This window comes from Thermobia domestica, chromosome 5, assembly GCF_964235325.1.
Source record: "Thermobia domestica chromosome 5, izTheDome1.hap1.1, whole genome shotgun sequence".
Lineage (NCBI taxonomy): Eukaryota > Metazoa > Arthropoda > Insecta > Zygentoma > Lepismatidae > Thermobia > Thermobia domestica.
The window spans coordinates 33,200,757-33,223,147 of record NC_137458.1 but is presented as its reverse complement, the minus strand read 5'-3'; the positions used below and the strand labels follow the sequence as shown (position 1 = coordinate 33,223,147).

At 34.4% G+C, this 22,391-nt stretch overlaps 1 protein-coding gene across 1 annotated transcript in view; it reads left to right on the top strand.

Moving 5' to 3' along the window:
- LOC145685841 (uncharacterized) overlaps window positions 1–21,891 on the top strand; it is a 263,253-nt gene extending 241,362 nt beyond the window's left edge. Inside the window, exons 5-6 of the mRNA XM_081758454.1 lie at window positions 14,977–15,076; window positions 21,457–21,891. Of these exons, the coding sequence (XP_081614580.1) occupies window positions 14,977–15,076; window positions 21,457–21,679 (323 nt within the window). The 3' untranslated portion in view covers window positions 21,680–21,891. The remainder of the gene's footprint in view (window positions 1–14,976; window positions 15,077–21,456) is intronic.
- The last annotated feature ends 500 nt before the right edge of the window (window positions 21,892–22,391 follow it).

The window sequence follows — 22,391 nt, the reverse complement described above, 5'->3', positions numbered from 1 at the left end:
TAAAATCAAACGTACATACAAGACATAAATATATGAGAAATAAATGTATTGTTTGAATTGTGTTTACCGCAAGATTAAATTCCCTCCCTCATGTCCGTTCTCTCACAGAATGGCTCTTCTAAATTCCCGTTTCTGTATGCAGGGGTAAAATTAGATATGAAAAAGTAGGGGATCGCAAGACGTCACGCTGTCGTCGTCGCTCATGTCTCTCTTACACACTGTAATTTTTAAGAAGTGGAAGAACGCCATAGATATTTTTCGGAAGCGGGGGAACGGGAACCCCTGCATTCCCACTCACTTTTACCCCTGCCTGTATGCGTCTAATAAAATATCTACTTTATGTTCTCCTGGCCACGTATCATCGCCCATCAGATTGAAATCATGAGCATAAACTTTAACTTGCTTAGTGCCAGTCAGTTGTTGGCCCTAATTGCTATTCCTAATTTTTCGTATTGCGTATCCCAGAACAACATTGAATAATAGTGGCAACAACTTATCTCCTTGTTTCAGATATATTGCTCCGTCGTAATATGTAAAAGCAATTATCTGTACCGAAAATTACATGCACAAGTAGTAGTAGGGGCCCCCGTATATTGCGTCGAGTCAGCAAAAATTTTCGTGACGTCGTAGATCAAAGGTCAATGACCTGGGGGTACTTAGGACAACCCCTCTAGATTTTGGAAGGGGTATCTTGGCCCATCCCCTAAATTTTGGCAGGGGCACATAGGACCAGCCCCCTTAAATTTTGGAAATTACCAAATCTAAAAATTTGGTATGGTAACCTAGGACCATGGTATGTACTTCTATCAGTAGTGGGGTACACCTGCTTCCCTTTCATGTGTAAAAAATTGCCAAAATGTCAAATTTCGGGGTTTTTGCACCTAATTTATCCCCTTTCATGAGTTTTAATTACCTTATGTAGTTATGTGCGCGTATACAGGGCTCCATTCTTATAAATAAGACATGGGTATATTAATGCACCCATTTAAAAATTTAGGAGGGTTACCTTGGCCCACCCCTTTAATTTCGGAAATTTCCCAATTTAAACATTTGATGTAATAGTCTAGGACCCTAATATAAATAACTATAAATTTGGGTGGTTCACCTCATTCCCTTTCATGGGTAAAAATTGCCAAAATATAAACGTAAGCAATACGTTGTACCACGTGTTTTGTTTTTTGCCCATTTTATTCCCTTCGATGAGGTCCAATTACCTTATATGGTTATATGGTTGTGTATAGGAGTTCATCTCCTATCACAAGACCTAGGTACACTGGTGCACCCCTTTAAGTTTTGGGGAGGGGTATATTGACCTACTACTTCAAATTTGGAAATTTACTAATTTAAGCATTTGGTATTATAGCACAGGACATTAATATGTATCATGATAAATTTGGGTAGTCCACCTTGTTTCCTTTCATGGGTAAAAAATTGCCAATATATAAACATGAGCAGCACGTTGTACCAAATGTTTGGTTTTTCCCCCTATTTATCCCCCTGGATCTATTACCTTATATGTTTATATGGTCATGTATAGGGGTCAATTTGCTATGATGAGACATGGATACATTGATGCACCCCTTTAAAAATTGGGGAGGGGTAACTTGGCTTCCCCTCTCAATTGTAGAAATTGTTCAATACAAGCATTTGGTATCATAGGACAGGACCTCAATATGTACCACTATAAGTTTTGATGGTTCACCTCGTTCCCTTTCATGGAATAAAGAACTACCAAAAATCAAATTTCGTAGGTTATTGACCCCACTTTGATAACGATTTAGGATGTTATATGGGTATGTACAGATGTTTATTACCTTTATATTTTTATGTTATTTTTTTAAATTTTCTTGGAGACATAGAACCATTCCTTAAATTTGGGAATTATCAAATAACAAAATTCGGTAAACGTTTCTAGGACCTGTTGTAAATGATGGTGTCGTTCTTATGGCCAAATATTCAAATCTAAAGGTTATTGACCTATTTTATCTTTTTTGATACGGCTTTATTATTGAATGAGTACAGGATTTATTACTTGATTATTGAATGAGTGCAGGTGTATTTGTGTACCAATCTTAAATTTTTAGAGGGGTACATTTCTTATTGTTAAATCAATAATTGGTAATTGTTCTTAGAATTGGGCGGTATCTAATTCTTTGGGTAAATCATTTTCAAATATGAGTATGGTCACGTGATCAGTTATTGGCCTATGATGAGACTAGGAGTCCAGGACATTGGTACATTTAAACTTTGTAGGATAATTTGAGAATTGTCAAAATGAAATTACGTCATTAGTTTTGATTATTCCCGCCTATGGACCTAATATAAACGAAAGCAATACAATGTACCACGTGGTTGATCTTGATGAGGTAGTGTACTGGGATTCATTTCCAGTGTTGTGGTACTTCTTAAGTTTGAGTACACACTTCTAGACAACAGTTGATTCTGCTAAAGTAAACAATTGACGGACATTATTGACCTTATTGAACATATAATGATTTGGTTAATTTTAAGACAGGTATGTCGAGAGAGGTATTCTTTAAATTTGGGAATTGTGATAAACAGAATTTTAGCATGAAGTGCGAAATTTGAAACAATACTTTGAACTTTAGTCACAGCTCATATTCTAAGATCATTGGTGGTGGTTGATTTGACCTTGAGCTTTAGAAATCTGATGGCTAACCTTAGTGCATCTTATGGCCCATAGTCTAAAGGGAATACATGCTACAACACAGAAATTTAGTCACAAGGTGATGTAATCTTACACTGGCAAAGTTATTGTTGATGCAATTTGATTGGATGATCATTATGTTTCATGCAATCTGATTGGTTGATATCTATCTTTCACGCAATATGATTGGTTGGAGATTTTCAAATCTTTCTCCATTCAGTTTTAAGTTTCGTTTAAGATTTAACAACTACTGTTTAAAAATCTTGGTTTGAATATTTTTGTTCAACATTTTGCACTCACCGATAAATATAATCAAAATTTGTTAATCGAATAGTTAAAAACCGGATAAAGTTTGACAATAAAGCGTGAAACGCAAAATTTTTAGTTTGAAAATTTTTGTTTGGAATTTTTGTTTAAATTTTTTTGTTTCAGAATTTTCTTTGGGAATTTTTGGTTTGAATTTTTTTTAATTTTGTTTCAAAATTGTTTGAAAATTTTTGGTTTGAAATTGTTAATAATTTTTGTTTTTCGTTTCCAAATTTTTTGTTTCAAAATTTTGAATTTTTTTGAAAGTTTTTGTTTGAATTTTTTTCGTTTCCGAATATTGTTTGAATTTGTTTGTTTAAAAATTTTTGTTTCAAAATTTTGTTTGAATTTTTTTTGAATTTTTTTAAAAATTTTTGTTTGTAAACTTTGTTTCAAAGTTTGTTTGGAAAATTTTGGTTGCAAATTTTTTTTAATTTGTGCACTCATTGGTAATGAAACGTTTCGTAACTGTTTAGAAGAAACACATCTGGCAACATTATTTATCATGATGCTGTAGTACACGTCAGAACATGGTAATGTAAAGTCATCAGTTTTGCAACATCATTCGAGATAGTATTCATGATAACGTCATAATGGGTAATATTCTGCAGTTTCTAAACTCACATGATGTGTTGAAATCGTTTACCGATTTACAACAGAATGTACCTTATAGAATCTTAGCTAGCCAAATGATTCCTACAAAGTTTGGATTAAGAATCGTAGTGAATCTTGAAATGAAAGAATATAATTTTACCGGCAAGATATTTATCCATGAAAGCATCTACACAGGAAGAATTATTACGTTTCTTAGACACTGGATCTGTATCTTTATGCTATAAAAGACTCGTTGCCCGGAGTCATCAATTTGAATTTACTACACAGCCGGGTCTGTGAATTTGGTTTCGTCAGAAAATGTGATGAAATCAGGAATTCAATCGTTAACAAATTCGATGTCAGCCATAGTTGTATGATGAAATCTTCAATCACACAATGCGATCTATGAATTTGCTTTGGTTAGCATGACGTCTGCAATACCTCTATGAAATCAGCAAAATCCGTGTCAGCCAGGCCCGTGCTGGCCCACCGGGACACCGGAAGGTGTCCCGGTGCGCCCTTCGAAATATCACAGTATAAATAAAGATACAAGTTTTTAGTAATAAATTCTTACAGTTTTATTGGTAAAGAACCGTGAAAGGTGCAGTGCGCCCTTTACATTAGGCGCCCTTCCGAGACCACATCAAAGATGAACGATTTTATTTACTCTTCTGTACAATACAATAAATACATACAATACAATACATACAGTTCTATACAATAAATACATACAGTTACTATTGGTAAAGAACCCGTGAAAGGGTTTCCGTTCACAAACGAATACGTAATATCAGCAATTACATAGGTTGAATTTCTTAATGAAAGATTTTCTTTTACTTCTCTTAACGGTCGGTGGTGTAATATTATTGTTTTAAATGCACATGCCCCAACAGAAAATAAGAATTGCGATTAAAAAATACAGTTTTTACGAAAGAATAGAACGGGTATTTGATCATCTCCTACAATACCGTATGAAAATTCTATTAGGCGGTTTAAATGCGAAGGTAGGACGAGAGGGTATTTTCAAATCGATTATAGGGAATAAATGTTTGCATAAGGAAGGTTGTGACAACGGCGTTAGACTGGTTAACTGTGCAATATCCATAAACCTTATCGTGAAGATTACAAAATTCCAACATCGCGAAATTCATAAATATACCTGGACTTCGTCAGATGGAAAAACATATATTCAAACTGATCATGTTTTAGTAGACAGAAAAGAACAGCCTAGCACAACTGATGTTCGGTCGTTCAGAGGAGTTGATTGTGATAGTAAGAGACAGACTATCGTTGAATAAAGGAAATATTCAATATCTGAAAACGGAGCGATTTATTCTTTTTTTTAAATAGAGGAGAATCAGGTGAGAGGGGAGCCAGATTGAAGTGTCGAATAGATTCCCGGTTTTAGAAGATTCGGAGTGCAATAGTATGCAAGATACTTGGTTGAAATTAAAGATAACATTAAAATTTCAGCAAAAGAAATATTGGGTCACGCAGAAATACGTAGGAACAAACCATGGTTCAAGCAGGAATATACTAAAGTAGCAGAGAAGAGACAACAGAAGAAACAGCGTTGGCTACAAACTCCGAACGGAATAACTACATAAACTATCATTGTCATCTGGCAGAAAACTTCTAAAACTTTTAGAACAAAGAAACTCGACTTTTGAAAGTTAAAATTAATTAACTTGAAGATAATTGTGAAAACAAGAACATTCGGGGCATGTATAAATGCATCAACGAACTTAAGAAAGGCTATCAACTTCGTGCTTATATATTAAAGAAACCTAAAGGAGCAGTTCTCCCTGATACAGATAGCATCTTAAATAGATGGACAGATTTCTTTGACGATTTGCTTAACACATAGCCAAAAACTAATGCGCGTGGAGAAAGTGAAATTCATGCAGCATAACCATATATTCCAGAACCTAACCAGACAGAAATAGAAATCGCTATTTTAAAAATTAAACACACATCTTCGGGTGTAGATGAAGTTCTGGTTGACTTAATTTTAGCTGGAGGGGAAAAATTGTAGAGCAAGATACACAAACTGATTCTCTTATCTGGAACAAGGAGGAATTACCACAAGAGTGAAGAGAACCAATCATTGTTCCAGTTCAGAAGAAAAGCAACAGAACAGATTTAATAATTATCGAGGCATTTCTCTTCTGTCAACATCCAATAAATCCTCTTAAACATTGTATTAGCAAGATTGACTCCATACGCAGATGAAATTATTGGAGATCATGAGTCCGGATTTAGGTAAAATCGATCAACTATCGACCAGATATTTACCATTCGACTAATACTTGAAAAGAAATGAGAGAATTCAACATCCTGGCACGTCAATTATTGACTTAAGACTCTGGTAGGGGGGAAACATTGTATAACATGCTTACAGAATTTGCAATACCGACAAAGGTAGATTAATTAAGATATGTTTAAATGAATCCCAAAGTAAGGTTCGAGTAGAGAAATTCTTGTTCACGAGCTTTCACGTTGAGAATCACCTGAAACAAGGAGATGCGTTGTCGTCATAATTATTTAACTTTGTTCTGGAGAACACTATAAGGAAAATCAAAAACAGCAATCAGGTCCTAGAGCTGAATTGTATTTGCCAGGTTATGGCGTATGCTGATTATGTAAATTTAATAGGGAATGATACAATAATAAAAAGGAATGCAGAAATCTTAATTAACGATTGCAGGGATATAGCCTTAAAAGTAAATGCAGAGAAAACTAAATAAATGGAAGTTTGTCGGGATCGTAATACTGCATTTTATGGATGCGTTAAAATACCAACTTATATTTTCTTTCAACAAAGTGCATACTTTCAAATATCTAGAATCATTATTAACAGACCAAAGCCATAATCATTTAAAAAATTGATGTCAACTGAAAGCAGGGATTTCGTGCTGTTATTCAGTTAAAAATCTTTTGTTGTCGATAACTCTGTTGAGAAATTTGTAGCTCAAAATGTAAAATGATAACCATGCCTGTTGTGCTGTATGGTTGTGAAACATGGTCACCGACTATGAGGGAAAATCGCAAACTGAAAGTATTTGAAAACAAGATTCTTAAACCAATATTCGAACTCCAAAAGGAACGGGAATGGGGAAAGGCGGAAACTTCGTAAGGAGGAACTGCATAATTTTATACTGTTTACCAAACATTGCTATGGTAATCAAGTCTAGGAGGCTCAAATGGTCAGGTTATGTAGCCAGAATGGAAGAAATTAGAAACACTTTCGAAGTTATAACTGGAAATCCAAATAGGAAAATGACCGTTAGGAAGACCGAGGCGCAGATGGGAAGACAATATTAAAATGGTTCTCGCAGAGATTGAAATATAAAGTAGAAACTGGGTTGATTTTTCTAAGGACAGAAATCAATGGAGAGCGTTTGTAAACACGACAATGAGCCTCCTGCGTCCATAGGCATGCTATATTAAGTTCTTGATACATTTAGCTTCTTTTTGTTTGACAGAAATGTTATTACAAGTAATTAAAGTTTTTCGTTAGTAAAGAGGATTTCGATTCGATGTTAGCTATTTACGTTAATACTAAAACAAGTTTGGTGGTGATTTTGATATAAAATGGCACCCATACTTTCTTTCAAAATCTCTCGCTCTCTCTCTCTGTATATATATATATATATATATATATATATATATATATATATATATATATATTCCTGTTTGTACGGGCGCCCTTTTAGTAGACTTGTCCACCGCCCTCATTAGTATCCCAGCACGGCCCTGGTGTCAGCCCATGAAATCATTCAAGCAAGTGCGTTTCAGGAGGAAATATGTGTACTTCCAACGATAAAGAATTCCTCTTGGCAAGCTATTATCCAATAAATATATTTAGAATATGTCATGGTTAGTATCTGCGCTACAACATTTGAACCTGCGATTCGATTGGGCAAAGCAGAACAATTTGGTGTACAACTGAACTTTGAAGAATGGCAAATATTATGTTCACGAATCGACCAAATGAATGATTATTTTCATGATGAGCTAAATGTGACCATAGTCAAATCATTAGGCTGAAATCATGAAGTTGTGCTGCGTACAGACCTCGAGAAGAAGATGGTGCTGTTACGTAAAAAGAGTACATTGCATGAAGCCCGCACCATGGTGTATCTAACGCAATCGGAATGGACTAAATTCATCAATGTATTCCAGTGTGCAAAACATGCAATGGAAGTGTGCAACAAAACAAGTATATTCCTGAAAAAGTACTATTTTCCAAAATGTGTTATGCATATTGTATAAATGGTGTGATGGTTGTCAAAATCGTTCGTGGGTGCATACCTGTATTGATAAACATTTTCTTTGTGATCAAATGGACATTGAGTTTCCACCAATTGACATTTCAATAGACCTTAAAAGACCAATTGGAATTAAAATTATACGCTTAAGACAACGTAGTGCAAGAAGTTCAAAATACATTATATCGACAATATCCAAATCCAATATCTGGTATCGATGTATGTGATTAACCAGTGCAGTGTAATAAAATGATCCATTTCAATGATTTGAGTTTTTCATTTCAAGCACAACCCAACGTTCTGACGTGTACTATTGCATCATGATAAACAATCTTGCGAGATGTTTTTGTTCTAAACAGTTCTTTACTAATGAGTGCACAAATTTAAAAAAATTGCAACCAAGATTTTCCAAAAAAAGTTTACAAACAAAAATGTCAAACAAAAGATTGAAACAAGATTTTGAAACAAAAAATTCGAAGAAAATTTTTTAAACTAAAAATTTGGAAACGAAAACATTTAAAAAAATTCAAAACATTTCGAACAAAAAATTTTGAAACAAAAGATTTGGAAACGAAAAAATTTCAAACAAAAAATTTTCAAACAAAAATTTCAAACTAAAAATTTTCAAACAAAAATTTCAAACCAAAAATTTTCAAACAAAATTTAGAAAAAAATTTAAACAGAAGTTTCAAACAAAATATTTTCAAACAAACTTTTACGTTTCACGGTTAATTGTCAAACTTTATCCGGTTTTTAACTATTCGATTAACAAATTTTGATTATATTTATCGGTGAGTGCAAAATGTTAAACAAAAATGTTCAAACCAAGACTTTTAAACAGTAATCGATAAATGTTAAACGAAACTTAAAACTGAATGCAGCAAAGATTTGAAAATCTTCAACCAATCAGATTCCGTGAAAGATAGATATCAACCAATCAGATTGCATGAAAGATAATGATCATCCAATCAAATTGCATCAACAATGACTTTGCCAGTGTCAGATTACATCACCTTATGAATAAATTTCAGTGTTGTAGCATGTATTCCCTTTAGACTATGAGTCATAAGATGCACTAAGGTTAGCCATCAGATTTCTAAAGCTCAAGGTCAAATCAACCACCACAAATGATCTTAGACTATGAGCTGTGACTAAAGTTCAAAGTATTGTTTCAAATTTCGCACCTCATGCTAAAATTCTGTTTATCACAAATCCCAAATTTAAAGAATACCTCTCTCGATATACCTGTCTTAAAATTAACCAAATCATTATATGTTCAATAAGGTCAATAATGTCCGTCAATTGTTTACCTTAGCAGAGCCAACTGTTGTCTAGAAGTGTGTGCTCAAACTTAAGAAGTACCACAACACAGGAAATTAATCCCTGTACACTACCTCATCAAGGTCAATCACGTGGTACTTCGTATTGCTTTCGTTTATATTTGGTTCATAGGCGGGAATAATCAAAACTAATGACGTAATTTCATTTTGACAATTCTCAAATTATCCTACAAAGTTTAAATGTACCAATGTCCTGGACTCCTAATCCCAATTCTAAGAACAATTACCAATTATTGATTTAACACCCCTCCCAAATGTACCTCTCCCAAAATCTAAGATTGGTACACAAATACACCAGCACTCATTCAATGATCAAGTAATAAATGCTGTACTCATTCAATAATAAAGCCGTATGAAAAAAGATAAAATAGATCAATAACCTTTAAATTTGAATATGTGGCCATAAGAGGGACAGCAACATTTACAACGGGTCCTAAAAAACGTTTACCGAATTTTGTTTTTTGATAATTCCCGAATTTAAGGAATGGTTCTATGTATCCCAACAAAATTTAAAAGGTAACATAAAAATATAAAGGTAATAAACATCTGTACATACTCATATAACATGCTAAATCCTTATCAAAGTGGGGTCAATAACCTCCGAAATTTGATTTTTGGTAGTTCTTTATCCCATGAAAGGGAACGAGGTGGACCATCAGAATTTATATTGGTAGAGGAAAGGGTGCAAATGTGGAAACGTGTGGGTAATGTGGAAACGTAATGTATGTTGACTGCAGAGATCTTTACCCTAGCGGTGATTGCCGTAAACAATCACCCACGTACCCATTCGTCACAGCACAACGCTATGAAGCAGTCGGCCAGTGTAGTTAATGGTGTTGCGTCGATTGTTGTTTACACACTTTTGTAAAGTTTTTGGAGGTAAGTGTGCAGTATTATTCAGTCTAAAGATCATAGATGTAGTGTGATACATATCAGAGTATTGTGAAAGGGAGTTGTTGGGAAGGTATTGGTGGCTTTAAATCAATAACAAGCACACGTAGTTTTAACTTAACTCGTACAATCCAGTTTGACTACAGTGCGGGTAACTTGGAAACATGTGGATAAGGGAAATGTGGAAACGTTTCCACATTTCCCTTACCCTAAAATCCATTGTATTGTTTTATTATTAGTAAATAACTTATTGAAGATAACACACATTTGAATCATACAAGTATATGCTAGATACTTTTTATTCATGGTCTAAGTAAGGGGAGGGCAGAGGGGTAAGTCTTAAGAGTAAAACAAAGGGGAAACTGAGAGGCGGAAAAAGGCATATAATTGTCTCCACGATTTTTATTACAGAGTTCCAGCGTACCGAGTACCTCTTCAGAGGATCCCAGCGTACAGAGCACCTTTTCAGAGGATCCCAAGTACCAAGCACCTCTTCAAAAGTTTGTATGTCACCATATGAAATCATGAAAATGCCCCCTTTGAAGAGAAAGACTTCGAATAGAGATCGTAAGCCGAGTTCTTGCGCTGTTTTCACATCATCTCCGTCAAAAAATAGCTCGAAGAATCCTTATCTAAGAGTACTATTAGACCTAAACAGAAACCGCCTGCATCCGGTAAAAAAAAAAAAAAAAAAAACTAGAAAAATGCCCAAAGTTCTCCTCCAATTAAAAAAAACTGTAGTCTATCTTCCAGTTGGAGTAGAAGAGCCCACCGAAAAAGACGCCCTGTGCATATTTTATGGAAATCCATTTTTGAAAGATATGAGTGGTGAACTATGGATTCAATATCAATTATGTGAGAAATGGAGTCACTCTGAGTGTGCCGGTGTGGAAACACACATTTGTGTTTTTCATTTCTGTAAATAAGACTTATCTACATAACATCTTTGCCTGTTGACAACAAAACCTTGAAACAAATTTGTTTACTTTGTAACTGAGCTTTTTAAATTTGTAATCATTTCAAATCTTTTGTTGTCTTTGTTTCGTCTACAGATTAAAGACATACTATGATTAAAAAACATTCTATGATTCAACAACTTTATGTGTTTACACATTGATTTACTGTAATTATAGGGTGTTTCTACACTACCCTCAGTTTTTAAAAAATCGCAATATGCTAGTACATGTGCCAATTTTTTTTACATACATGGTTTTTGCACTTGCGAATAATGGTCCCATATTTCTAACATTCTAAGGCATTTTGAGGCAATTTTCCAGGCTAAATTAACGATTCACTGCTTTTTTACAAATTAAATACAAACAGGGTTTCCACATTTGCACCCTCTCCTCTACATATTGAGGTCCTGTACTATCATATCAAATGCTTGTATTGAACAATTTCTAAAACTGAGGGGGTAAGCCAAGGTACCCGTCCCCAATTTTTAAAGGGGTGCATCAATGTACCCATGTCTTATCATAGGAAATTGACCCCTATACATAACCTATATCCATATAAGGTAATAGGACACCATCAAAAGGGATAAATTGGGGCAAAAACCAAACACGTGGTACAACTAGTGATGGGCAGTGGGAATATTCCCGGTGGGAAGGAATTTAAAAAATGGGAATATTCCCGAGTTTTTTCCCTGGCCTATAAATTCCCGGGAAGGAATTTATTTCCATTTCTTTGCGTTTTCTTCTAAATTATAAGAATCATATGACTAATTACTTTATTTTAATATATTATGATTTACTTCTAGGTTTTAACGAATTTGGAGGTTAAAAAATTTAAAATCACTTGACGGTACTGTATATAACTAATAATATGATTTTTTAAGTTCCATTTCCATTTGCACTAGAAAGTAAGGTAATTGTTTAGTATTGGGGGGCCAAAACTAGCAAAAAGTAGAATGATTTACGGAAGAAATGAGTTGATAGTGATGTTCAAGTAGTCAAGAAAGTACCGGTATCGAACACATTTTTTTTAGGGCAATAGGGGATTTATACAAACGGAAATGTAATTGGAAGTGATTTATGTGAGAAAAGAAAGTGAATTGTTGGTAACGAAGATAGAAAACACGCGGGACTCTAACCCGCCTTCACTCGCTAACGCTTGCTCTGCAATGCTGTCTAAATTTAATGTTGGTAACGTAATTTAACGTATGAAACCATAAAACAACAACATCGGAATAGAATAGCGCAAAATAGTACGTGCAAAAGCTGGCCCCCAATGCTAAAGAACAGCCAAAATTAGCAAAGTGCCAATTTAGAAATGATGAAAAGAAACCATTTTGTAAAGTAATTTAGAATTATGTAGAAATAGACATGTAGTACTTTTAATAAACCCTGAACCACCGTTAGTAATAGACTCCGGTGTCTCCTCTCTCTGACTCGAATTTCTGAAGAGGTACTCGGACTTCTTTTAGATGTGAATTAAGGCATGAAATTTCGAGAAATGGGCAGGAAGAAAGGTCATGTGTGGCAATTTAACTGCAAAATTATAAAGATAAGAAAGTATCTTGCAAAAATTGTGAACATACATATTTATGCGCAAATGTTCACAAAATTGTTTATAACATTTAAAAATTTAATATATTTATAATATCAGTAAGTAGGGTCAAGTTTATAAAAGCCACTTACATGTAAATTTAAACTGCTTAGCGGTTTAAAAGTATGTGGATTTACTATACCATTTTTGAAACATGTTTACTTTCATAGGACCCTATTGTAAATAAATATCCATTTATGGGTACTCTCTAAATATAATAGAATATTAATAAAATAACATAACATCGTTCAGAATATACATTTTAAAGATTCCTCTGGGGACATAGTAATAACATACTGTGGTATAAAAACGAATTTATCTTTGAAATCGTAATATAATAATAGAATGCAATTTTCTTTGTCATTGTACATGAATTCCCGGAAAATTCCCGTTTTTGGGAATCTTCCCGGGAATATTCCCGAAAAATATCTTCCCGGGAACTTACCAATCACTATATGTGACTCTAATTTCTGAAGACGTACTCGGACTTCTCTTAGATGTGAATTAACGTATGGAATTTCGAGAAATAGGTAGAATGAAAGGTCATGTATGGCAATGTTATGTGCTAAAATATAAAGATAAGTAAGTATCTTGCAAATTTTGTGAACATAAATAAATATGTATGCGCAAATGTTGATAAATTAATGAGACATGTATCTTCTAGCATTTACCTAATCTAATTAGTTTATAACATTTATAAATTTAATGTGTTTATAATATCAGTAGTAGAGTCAAGTTTACCAAATCCACTTACATATAAATTTAAACTGTTTAGCGGTTTAAAAGTATTAGGACTTACTATATATTTTTCACACATAGGTATATTTAATTGATAGAACATATTGTAAATAAATATACATTTATGCGTACTCTCTAAATATAATATAGTGTGAATAAAGTAACATAATACCGTTCAGAATATACATTTTAAAGAATCCTCTGTGGACAACAGTAATTCTATGCTGTGATATAAAAATGAATTCAACTTTGAAATCATTATATAGTAATAGAATGCAATTTTCTTTGTGATTGTCCACAAATTCCCGGATAAATTCCCATTTTGGGAATCTTCCCGGGAATATTCCCAGGGAATTTTCCCAAAAAATATCTTCCTGGGAATTTACCCATCACTAGGTACAACGTGCTGCTTATGTTTATATTTTGGCAATTTTTTACCCATGAAAGGAAACCAGGTGGACCACCCAAGTTTATCATGATACATATTAAGGTCCTGTGCTATAATACCAAATGCTTAAATTGGTAAATTTCCAAATTTTAAGGAGTGAGTCAATATACCCCTCCCCAAAATTTAAAGGGTTGAACCAATATACCTATGTTTTATGAACTCCTATACACAACCATATAACCATATAAGGTAATAGGACCTCATCGAAGGGGCAAAATGGGCCAAAAACAAAATACGTGGTACAACGTACTGCTTACGTTTATATTTTTACAATTTTGCATCCATAAAATGGAACGAGGTGGTCCACCTGAATTTATAGTGATATATTTTAGGGTCCTGTACTATAATACCAAATGTTTAAATTGGGCAATTTCCAAAATTGAAGTGGTGGGCCAATGTACCCCTCCCAAAAATTTAAAGGGGTGCATTAATATACCCATGTCTTATGAAAGGGAAAGGAGCCCTGCATACGTCCATATAACTATATAAGGTAATTAAAACTCATGAAATGGGATAAATTATGCCAAAACCCCCCGAAATTTGACTTTTTGGCAATTTTTTACACATGAAAGGGAACCAGATGGACCCACAATTCTGATAGAGGTACATACCATGGTCCTAGGCTACCATACCAAAATTCAGATTTGGCAAAAAAATTTTGATCCAAAATTTAAGGTGGATGGTCCTATGTACCCCTGCCAGAATTTAGGGGGTTTGCCAAGGTACCTCTGCTAAAATCTAGAGGGGGTGGTCGTAAGTACCCCTAGGTCATTGACTTTTCACCTATAATGTCACTAAAATTTTTGCTGACTCGACACAATATACGGGGGGCCCTACTACTGCACACCACTCAGTTTCTTTCATCGAAGTTTTTTTTATGTGAATTTCAATGTTCATCCACCGTTAGGGTTGCTAGAAGTGTCTTACTCCCGTATTTTTTTCGTATTATGTAGTACTGTGTTTGCAAACTTTTGTTGTGATACAACATTTATTTTAAAGAAGCTTTCCGGCAGCCCAACTTCTATTGTTGATCTGTTAAATAAATGGCAACTCCAATTTTCACATTGTGCACACTGGGAGTATGCTGTGGTAATATTACTTGTTATTGTATTAATTTTTCTAAAAGAAATACAAGTATTTCTATTTGTATTATATTTTTTCATTCTATTTCAGCGTTTCGGAAAACCATGGATGTCTTAAAACTTTATGGAACATTAGTGTTCATATATGTTTGCCATAACGTGTCAAAGGAGATCGAAATTACGAATTGCAGGTTTGTTTTATGAGAATGATTGTTATGAAACTTCCTACGTTAATACCGTAATAGGTTATACTTTTGAATTTCTATTAAAAATATTTACTTCTGTGGCAAAAAGATTGAATTATATTGCTGCCGGAAATAATTCAACACTATATGATCCGATGTAGTTAGCTTCTCAAACGTATGATCGTGAGCAGAAGTTCTAACTTATGAGTTTCTGGTTCAGTATATTAAAGGTTAGCCTGTGCTTCTGCAGCTAAAATTACGCGCTCGTCTCAAGGGCAAGGGTAACAAGACGGTGAATAGGAATACAATTGTGAGCCATATAGTCACTTCTTGCTTTAAAAAAATAAAATAAAAAGCATGTGCGTCTCTTGTTGCATATCGTATAGGCGCTAATATGTTGTACAGTAATTAGTCACCTGAAATAAAGATGAAATATACGAAAACAAGCCATGTTCGTACAAGCCACTTTGACTTTGTTCAACATCACATTATATCATGTAACTAACTTGACATTTTTAAAAAGTGTCTTTCTCATCTAATGTCGTTTGAAAGAAACAAACCTTGTTTGATAAACATATGGTTATACGGTCCCCAAAAATAAAATTTTATTATATATTCATTTCCTCTTCAAAATAACATTTTTATTTCGAGCATTATTTTCACTTGAAAATATTTTGCATTTTCAAATCAAAAACGAACCCTGTATGTATATATTTCAAAACTTCAACCCGAAGTGGAGCCTGTTTCATCACTAGCTGTCGATTATCTCTATTTGAAATTCTACTTAATCGAATCCGATAACAGCAAGGAGCTCCTTCGTGGCTAAGCGGTTAGCGTACGCGCCTTGGCGTGGGAGACCCAGGTTCGATTCTCTGCGGGAGCTCATGTGGTTCTGATTCCACGTTAATCAGTAGGTCCACGTCTCATATAGTCCTGCTGCTGAACGGGACGTTAAACTCAAAATCAACTCAACCCGATAACAGCAAGAACATACGCCTGAAAGGCCAGTTTAAAAAATCCATTCCGCTTAAGTTGGACGTAAACCAACGCTTTATAGCTCCTCCAATCGCTAACTAAACGTCTCGGACCACTCGGCTACTGTTACTGGCGAACAATTGCACCAAACATCGTGCTAGAGGATGATGCGCTTTTTCTACTGTTTTCTTATTAAACCTAATTTGCTCTGGTGTAATAATTCCTTTGCAATATTTTATGCTCACGATATTTGTTTCTTTGACGAATTCTAATTATTTGGACTTTGTGGTGGACAAACAGCGCGTGCGTGGGTTTTCTCGGGGTTCTCCCGTTTCTTCCCACTTTCTTCATTCCACCATTTCATTCATTACTCATCATCACCGTCTCCTTTAGCCTAACCGACATGCCGTGGGACGTAAAACTCTAAGATTTCATTTCATTTTTCTAATTATTTGGAATTATTATCTGTTATATTTCATACTCGTTCATCAATATTTTTAAAATTATTTGGATTATTCAGGATGTCTTGTGGAAATTGACTGTTATTTAGGTGCATCGGAAATGTACACTTTACTGTGGTTTCTAAAGTTTATTGAGCCAAAATTCGTCGTCCTGTAGGTTGCTGTAAACTGTCTACTACTCTGTGATGAGAATTCATAAACGAAGTCAGTGGTGTTGTTGGGGGCGGGTTGATCTCACTTAACCTTCTCTACCTTACTGCAGTATTATCGGAAATGAATTCTGCTACAATGCAGTACGTTCCATTTGTGATCTCCAATGTGAAGTTTTTAAAAGATATCATAAGAAATAACTATCAGGTTGTCTGAAACGCATTAAGGCATTAGCACATATATGGCCTTAGTGTGCCAAGTCCCAGAGTAAATATACCGTATAAGTCGCAGCAGGTAGAGCCTAACGCTATTTGTGAGTATACAATATAAGTTAGTGGATATTCAAAAAGTGGTGGAGTTCTTTAATCAGATTCAGGCTATTCGGCCGTAAAAATGGTTTACTTTTTTGGCAATACCGTACTATATTTTGCAATTTTATTTCGAAAAATTGGCAAATGCTGCGCAGAACTATGCAGAAATTTGTGCTGTTTCTAGGCAAGATAAGTTACGAAAATCATCAACTAAAAGATACTTGTCAATTTCGTTCTGGATTTATGATTTCCAAGATGCTTCTCAGAATGAATGACCAGTCGCTGCAAAAATGTATGATACGCTGGCGAAAGTTGAGCAGGACCAGCATACTGTATAAACAGTCACGACTTCACTAATAACATAAACATCCTTAATCAAACTATTAAACCATTTGGAGAAGAGTGACTATAAAAAGAAGCTCGGCGTTTGGGTACCACATGATCTTACAAACATGTACTCGGTCGAATTTCCATTTGTGATCTCTACTCAAACTAAAACCTCAAGTATTTCTGAAGTGGTCGCTCACGAGTGATAAAAAAGAGATAACTTTTAGGCAGACAGTGTTACGGAATGCGCCACAGACTGGACAGAGTTGTGAATATATATATATATATATAGCGAGAGGGAGAGAGAGTCTGTGCGAAACAAAAGAATAATGATATTGAAACAAAGAGCAAACAACACTGGTAGTAGTTCGAAGAAGTTCTTGTGCTCTCTCAAATGGAAACGGATTTACAGGCCAATTCGAAGCAGAAGAATATGGATCTCTGCAAATGGATTTCGGAGGAATGCAGCAAGCATGATTCCATAGTTCGCCAATCGGAAACTCAAATGCATTTACTGAAGAAAGTCCTTGCTACCAAGAAAAGGAGTGTGCTGAAAAATGTATGTGTGGGTGTTCCGATACGCATAGGCAGAGAGTTTACAACAGATGCAATTTTAGTAAATACCACCAAGATAATCCCGACTTGTGTCCAGCGTTTGCAAAGAAATATTTAAGATGTGGATTTAATCGCTTCTGTGTGTGCGATGATTACATTTGTGCAACAGCCATTTAAAAGAGAAATGGACTCTGCTAAAGTTGAAACTGTTCAAAAACCGGTATACAATATTAAATCTTACACCAAATAGCATGAAATACAAACCATGGTTGTTGCTGATTGTTACAAGATGTTGAGAAAAGCTTCCGCTATAAGGAGAAGCAAGATCACACCAACGAAGAATACCGGTTCCATTTTAAATCAGTAAAATACTCAGCACACATATCATACTTTTAAGTTGCCAAAAGAGCTTGAGGCCGAGTTACCAAAAAAGAAATGTTCAGGCCAAACTAGTGGAAGTACCGGCAAGATCTAAGATAAGTTGGACCAATCGTTTGTTAAAACGGAAATTGGAAATTTCGAACGATCCCGAGCTGAGCAAAGATAACATATTCAGAAAAGTTCCTAAATCTAAAAGTTTATGAGTAGGTGTGGAGCCCTACAGATGCTATGGTTGTAAACCAGCTTGAACAGCAGCAACATTTGGAAACTCAACTACATTTCTTGTAACAAGTATTTAAGAAGGTGAAGAGAAAAAGATGGAAGTTGCAAAAGTAGTTCTTGTATTTACTAAAACAAATGTCATGGAATGCATACAAACTAGCCAGAGTTGTCATTATATATATGCAAGAAATGATCGTGGTCAAATCAGAGAAGAGCTCCACAGTCGGTGTCAAAGCTCATACTGCCACCTAAGAAGGTTATGAAGTGCGTTTGGTTTGGTATGTTGTCATCGTGCATCATGAGCTGCTCTTATGGACAGAACGATAGACTCAGACATATACTGTCGAAGGTTACCACGAGTGCACCTAGCAATTCAAACGAAATCAACAGAGGATATAGTATACAACGCTGACGACGCCACACTACATACATTTTTAACAACCTTTAAGAATTCAGAGAATTTGGCTAAGAGATTTTAATGCATACAATGCATAGCTCGTACCCAGTACTGTCAGATTAGTATTTGTTTCGGTCACTGCAGTGCTCTCTGGATATTCAGAAGAGAGATGTGCCAGGTGTCACAACGTTTTTACCTTAAACCACACAAGGTTTATATTGTCTCGATTAAAATGTTGACGGAGAAAATGACAGTTCATTGAACGAAATAGTGCATATCGTTTCATAATCTTTTCATATTACAATAAATCTATTCTCAATTTCTAGAATAAATACTTACTAGACATCCTGATATTATCAAAGATGTTCAAAGACTCATACTTCGCAAGAAATCTATATTTAAACTTTCATTTGATTTCAGGAAACTATTTATATGTTATTTTCTTCAGAGTATAACTGAAAATTTCCTGAAATCCTACATATTGTTAAACAGAATTTCTGAGAAATAACTTCCTTTGTGGATGTAAAGAGAGGTAGAGAGAGACTGAGAAGAGAATGGATGAAACGTAAGTGTGAAAGTTCTAACAAAGCAAAAGTCCAGCAAAAGACTTTAAGGAGAATAGTCATTACACATACAGACCCCATACGTGGGAAAGGAGAGAAATTCATCGCTAGACGCTATATTCGTACTTTTTTTTATTTATTTCTGCCTAGCATATGTACAAAAATTAGCCGTCTGTGGATGTGGATGGAAAGCATTAAAAAGTGGATGACAAAATTTATGAAAGTCCTGCTTATCCTGATTTGTACGTTGCGTGATTTCGGTATCCCTGGTCTCTCTTTCTACTCCCGATGGAAGCACTAAGGTTTTCCAGACTTGACCTAGCATCATGAGGCAACAGAGGACATATCTAAATTAAGAGATGTTAAACGTTGGTCCAGAAAACCAGAAACAATGGCGCTTGGGAGCATTTGCGTTGAATTAATCGTCCAGTTAAATAAATGGCATCTGGTCGGTCATAGACCTTCATCGACTGTAGCGAAAAGAAGTTCAGCTTAATTATGCCTGATGTTAACTAATTTCATCAGTATTTAAATAGCGTGTAACCGAAGAAAACTGGAAAGAATATCACTCTGGCTGATTATATATATATATATATATATATATATATATATATATATATATATATATATATATATATATATATATATGTATATCACTCTATGACACAATGTGTCAACTTGGAACGCCTTACTTGTAACATTTCTAGGCCAACAAATGTGAATCTATATAGTGCCACATAGTGCTAGGTGTACATACATATTTGTATACGTTAGTGTTTCTACTGTTTTTAGGTTTTGCTTTTTGTGAAGCAAACTGAGAAGGAAATTTCAATTTACATTGCAGTTTCTAGGTTTTATAAAGCATCGCTAATTAGCAAAGATACTATTTAGCAAACTTGTTAATAAGTAATAACATTTTTATAAAGAAAAACTACTAACCTTGTCTTATTTTACAGATGTCTATCAAAAGCTTTTAATTAATGGTTGAGTATGTAATAATCTCAAGAAAGGCGGAACTGTGATTGCACAATCCGCCAATTGAACTTTATGAATAAAATTACTTAAATTCACTTATAGTTCACTTCGTAATTCATATTCTAGGCAAATGCAACTTGGATTTTCTTTCTGTCGTAAGCCAACCACAATTTTCCTTACGTTATTTCAATGATGTAATATTTATCACTGAGAACTATATGCAAAAGCTATTTGTAAAACCTTGTTTAAAATGTTCTTGTTTACAAATGTACACTTTATATACGTTTTATATTTTCTTACTGGTTAATTCTCTCAACGGTTTTCATCATATCCTAAATTTTAAATGATACATTTTTCGTCATTAAAGTTCTCTGGATACTTTTGTTATTCCCATTAGATCTGATCGTATATATTGTATATTTTAAAAAAAATAACGGGAAGTTTGCCATAAAGTTAAAGGTGTGATTTAGTTGGTGTCTTAGTAATTCGACAGTGTTTAATAATTAACTGGTATTGTTTTAATTAATTTCGGAACAACTATATAGTAATCTTAGTAGTTAGGAAGTAGGATAAAATTAATGGATCAATATCTTTGGTATATAGTTTGTCACTGAGTAGTAATATCTTATTTACTTACTTTTTCAGCGTCAAGCTTTAAAGAAATTAATAGCTGTCGCATGAGTTTCGATTGGTTGGTTTTTGGATAGTGCTCTTTTCTGGTCACTGTTATATTAGCCTTTGCACTCTTGAGTTTTTTTAAATTTTGTTCAGGAAATTTCAAACTGATTTATGTTGCAGCACTAAGAATTGTTTGTTTTTTTCATGTTATTCGCATCAAGAACTCATTTAATGATTAGTCAGTTGGAAAGAAAGTCACATAATTTCTGATGGATGCTCCCTTTCCAGAGACAAACTATAAATTATATTGATTTTCAGCATGCAGCGACTTTTTATGGTTACATTAGCTTTTATGTTATTTTCGTATTGTTATGCTTATAAATCACCTCATATCGTTTCAAGTGTTCCTGCATGATTGAATATAAAATATTTTATTTTGTATTTTTTTCAGTGGCTTCTATCGGATCATAAAGACGTACTTTGATGGTATGCGGGGAGGCATGAATGCTAGAGGAAGAATATACACACTAGAAGGCTGGGAGGACGCAATGACATTTGAATGCGTTTGCGATGGTAATTGTAAGAAAGCGTCTTTGCGTATTGAACACGATTATGATTATGATGATTATTCAGGAATTGATCAGTTATTCATGGAAGACCACAGAACTGAATAGATAGACCTCGCTTTCACTATATTATTTTTATTGTAAATTTTTAATTCAGTGATTAACAAACCATATAGGGAAATTTCCAAGAGACGTGCGACCAACTGAACTAAATAATGTTGAGTAATGCTTTACTTTGTTTTATGTAATCTGCTATGATCGTCTCAAAAGCTGTTGTATAGTCCGGAATAAAGTAGAGAGACTCCACCCATTTTACAAAATTATTTTCTTCTCATAGCTTATTTTCGACAACAGCGGTTGTCCAGCGGGACTGAATGCGTACTTTCTGAACTCTCAATTCTTTTGGTCTTGCCGCAGAAAGACATATGATGTTTTAACAGCAGCGCTACAGGCAGAAAAGAATTAACAGAAGCGTTTCGTTTTTTGTACAAGATATGATTGATTAATTATGTACACTTTACCCATTCAACATCACTGTCGTCTTATTTTGACTTCTGCTACAAAGTTTATATCCACGCCTCATGGCGCTTCATGATATTAAGTTCCAGTAAAGAACAAAAATTGTAACTCAAGCTACTGAAGTTTTAGTGATGAAATATTACCCACCTGCTACTGCATAACTCTCGTCTATTTTGTGCAAATTTGAGATTCTTTTTCACTCCTATCCTTGTTGAGATATTTGATTGTGAAAATACTCGATTTTCGAAAATTCACAATATTTAAACATTTTCAAAAAAATCAAGTGGTTCTCAGATCTGAA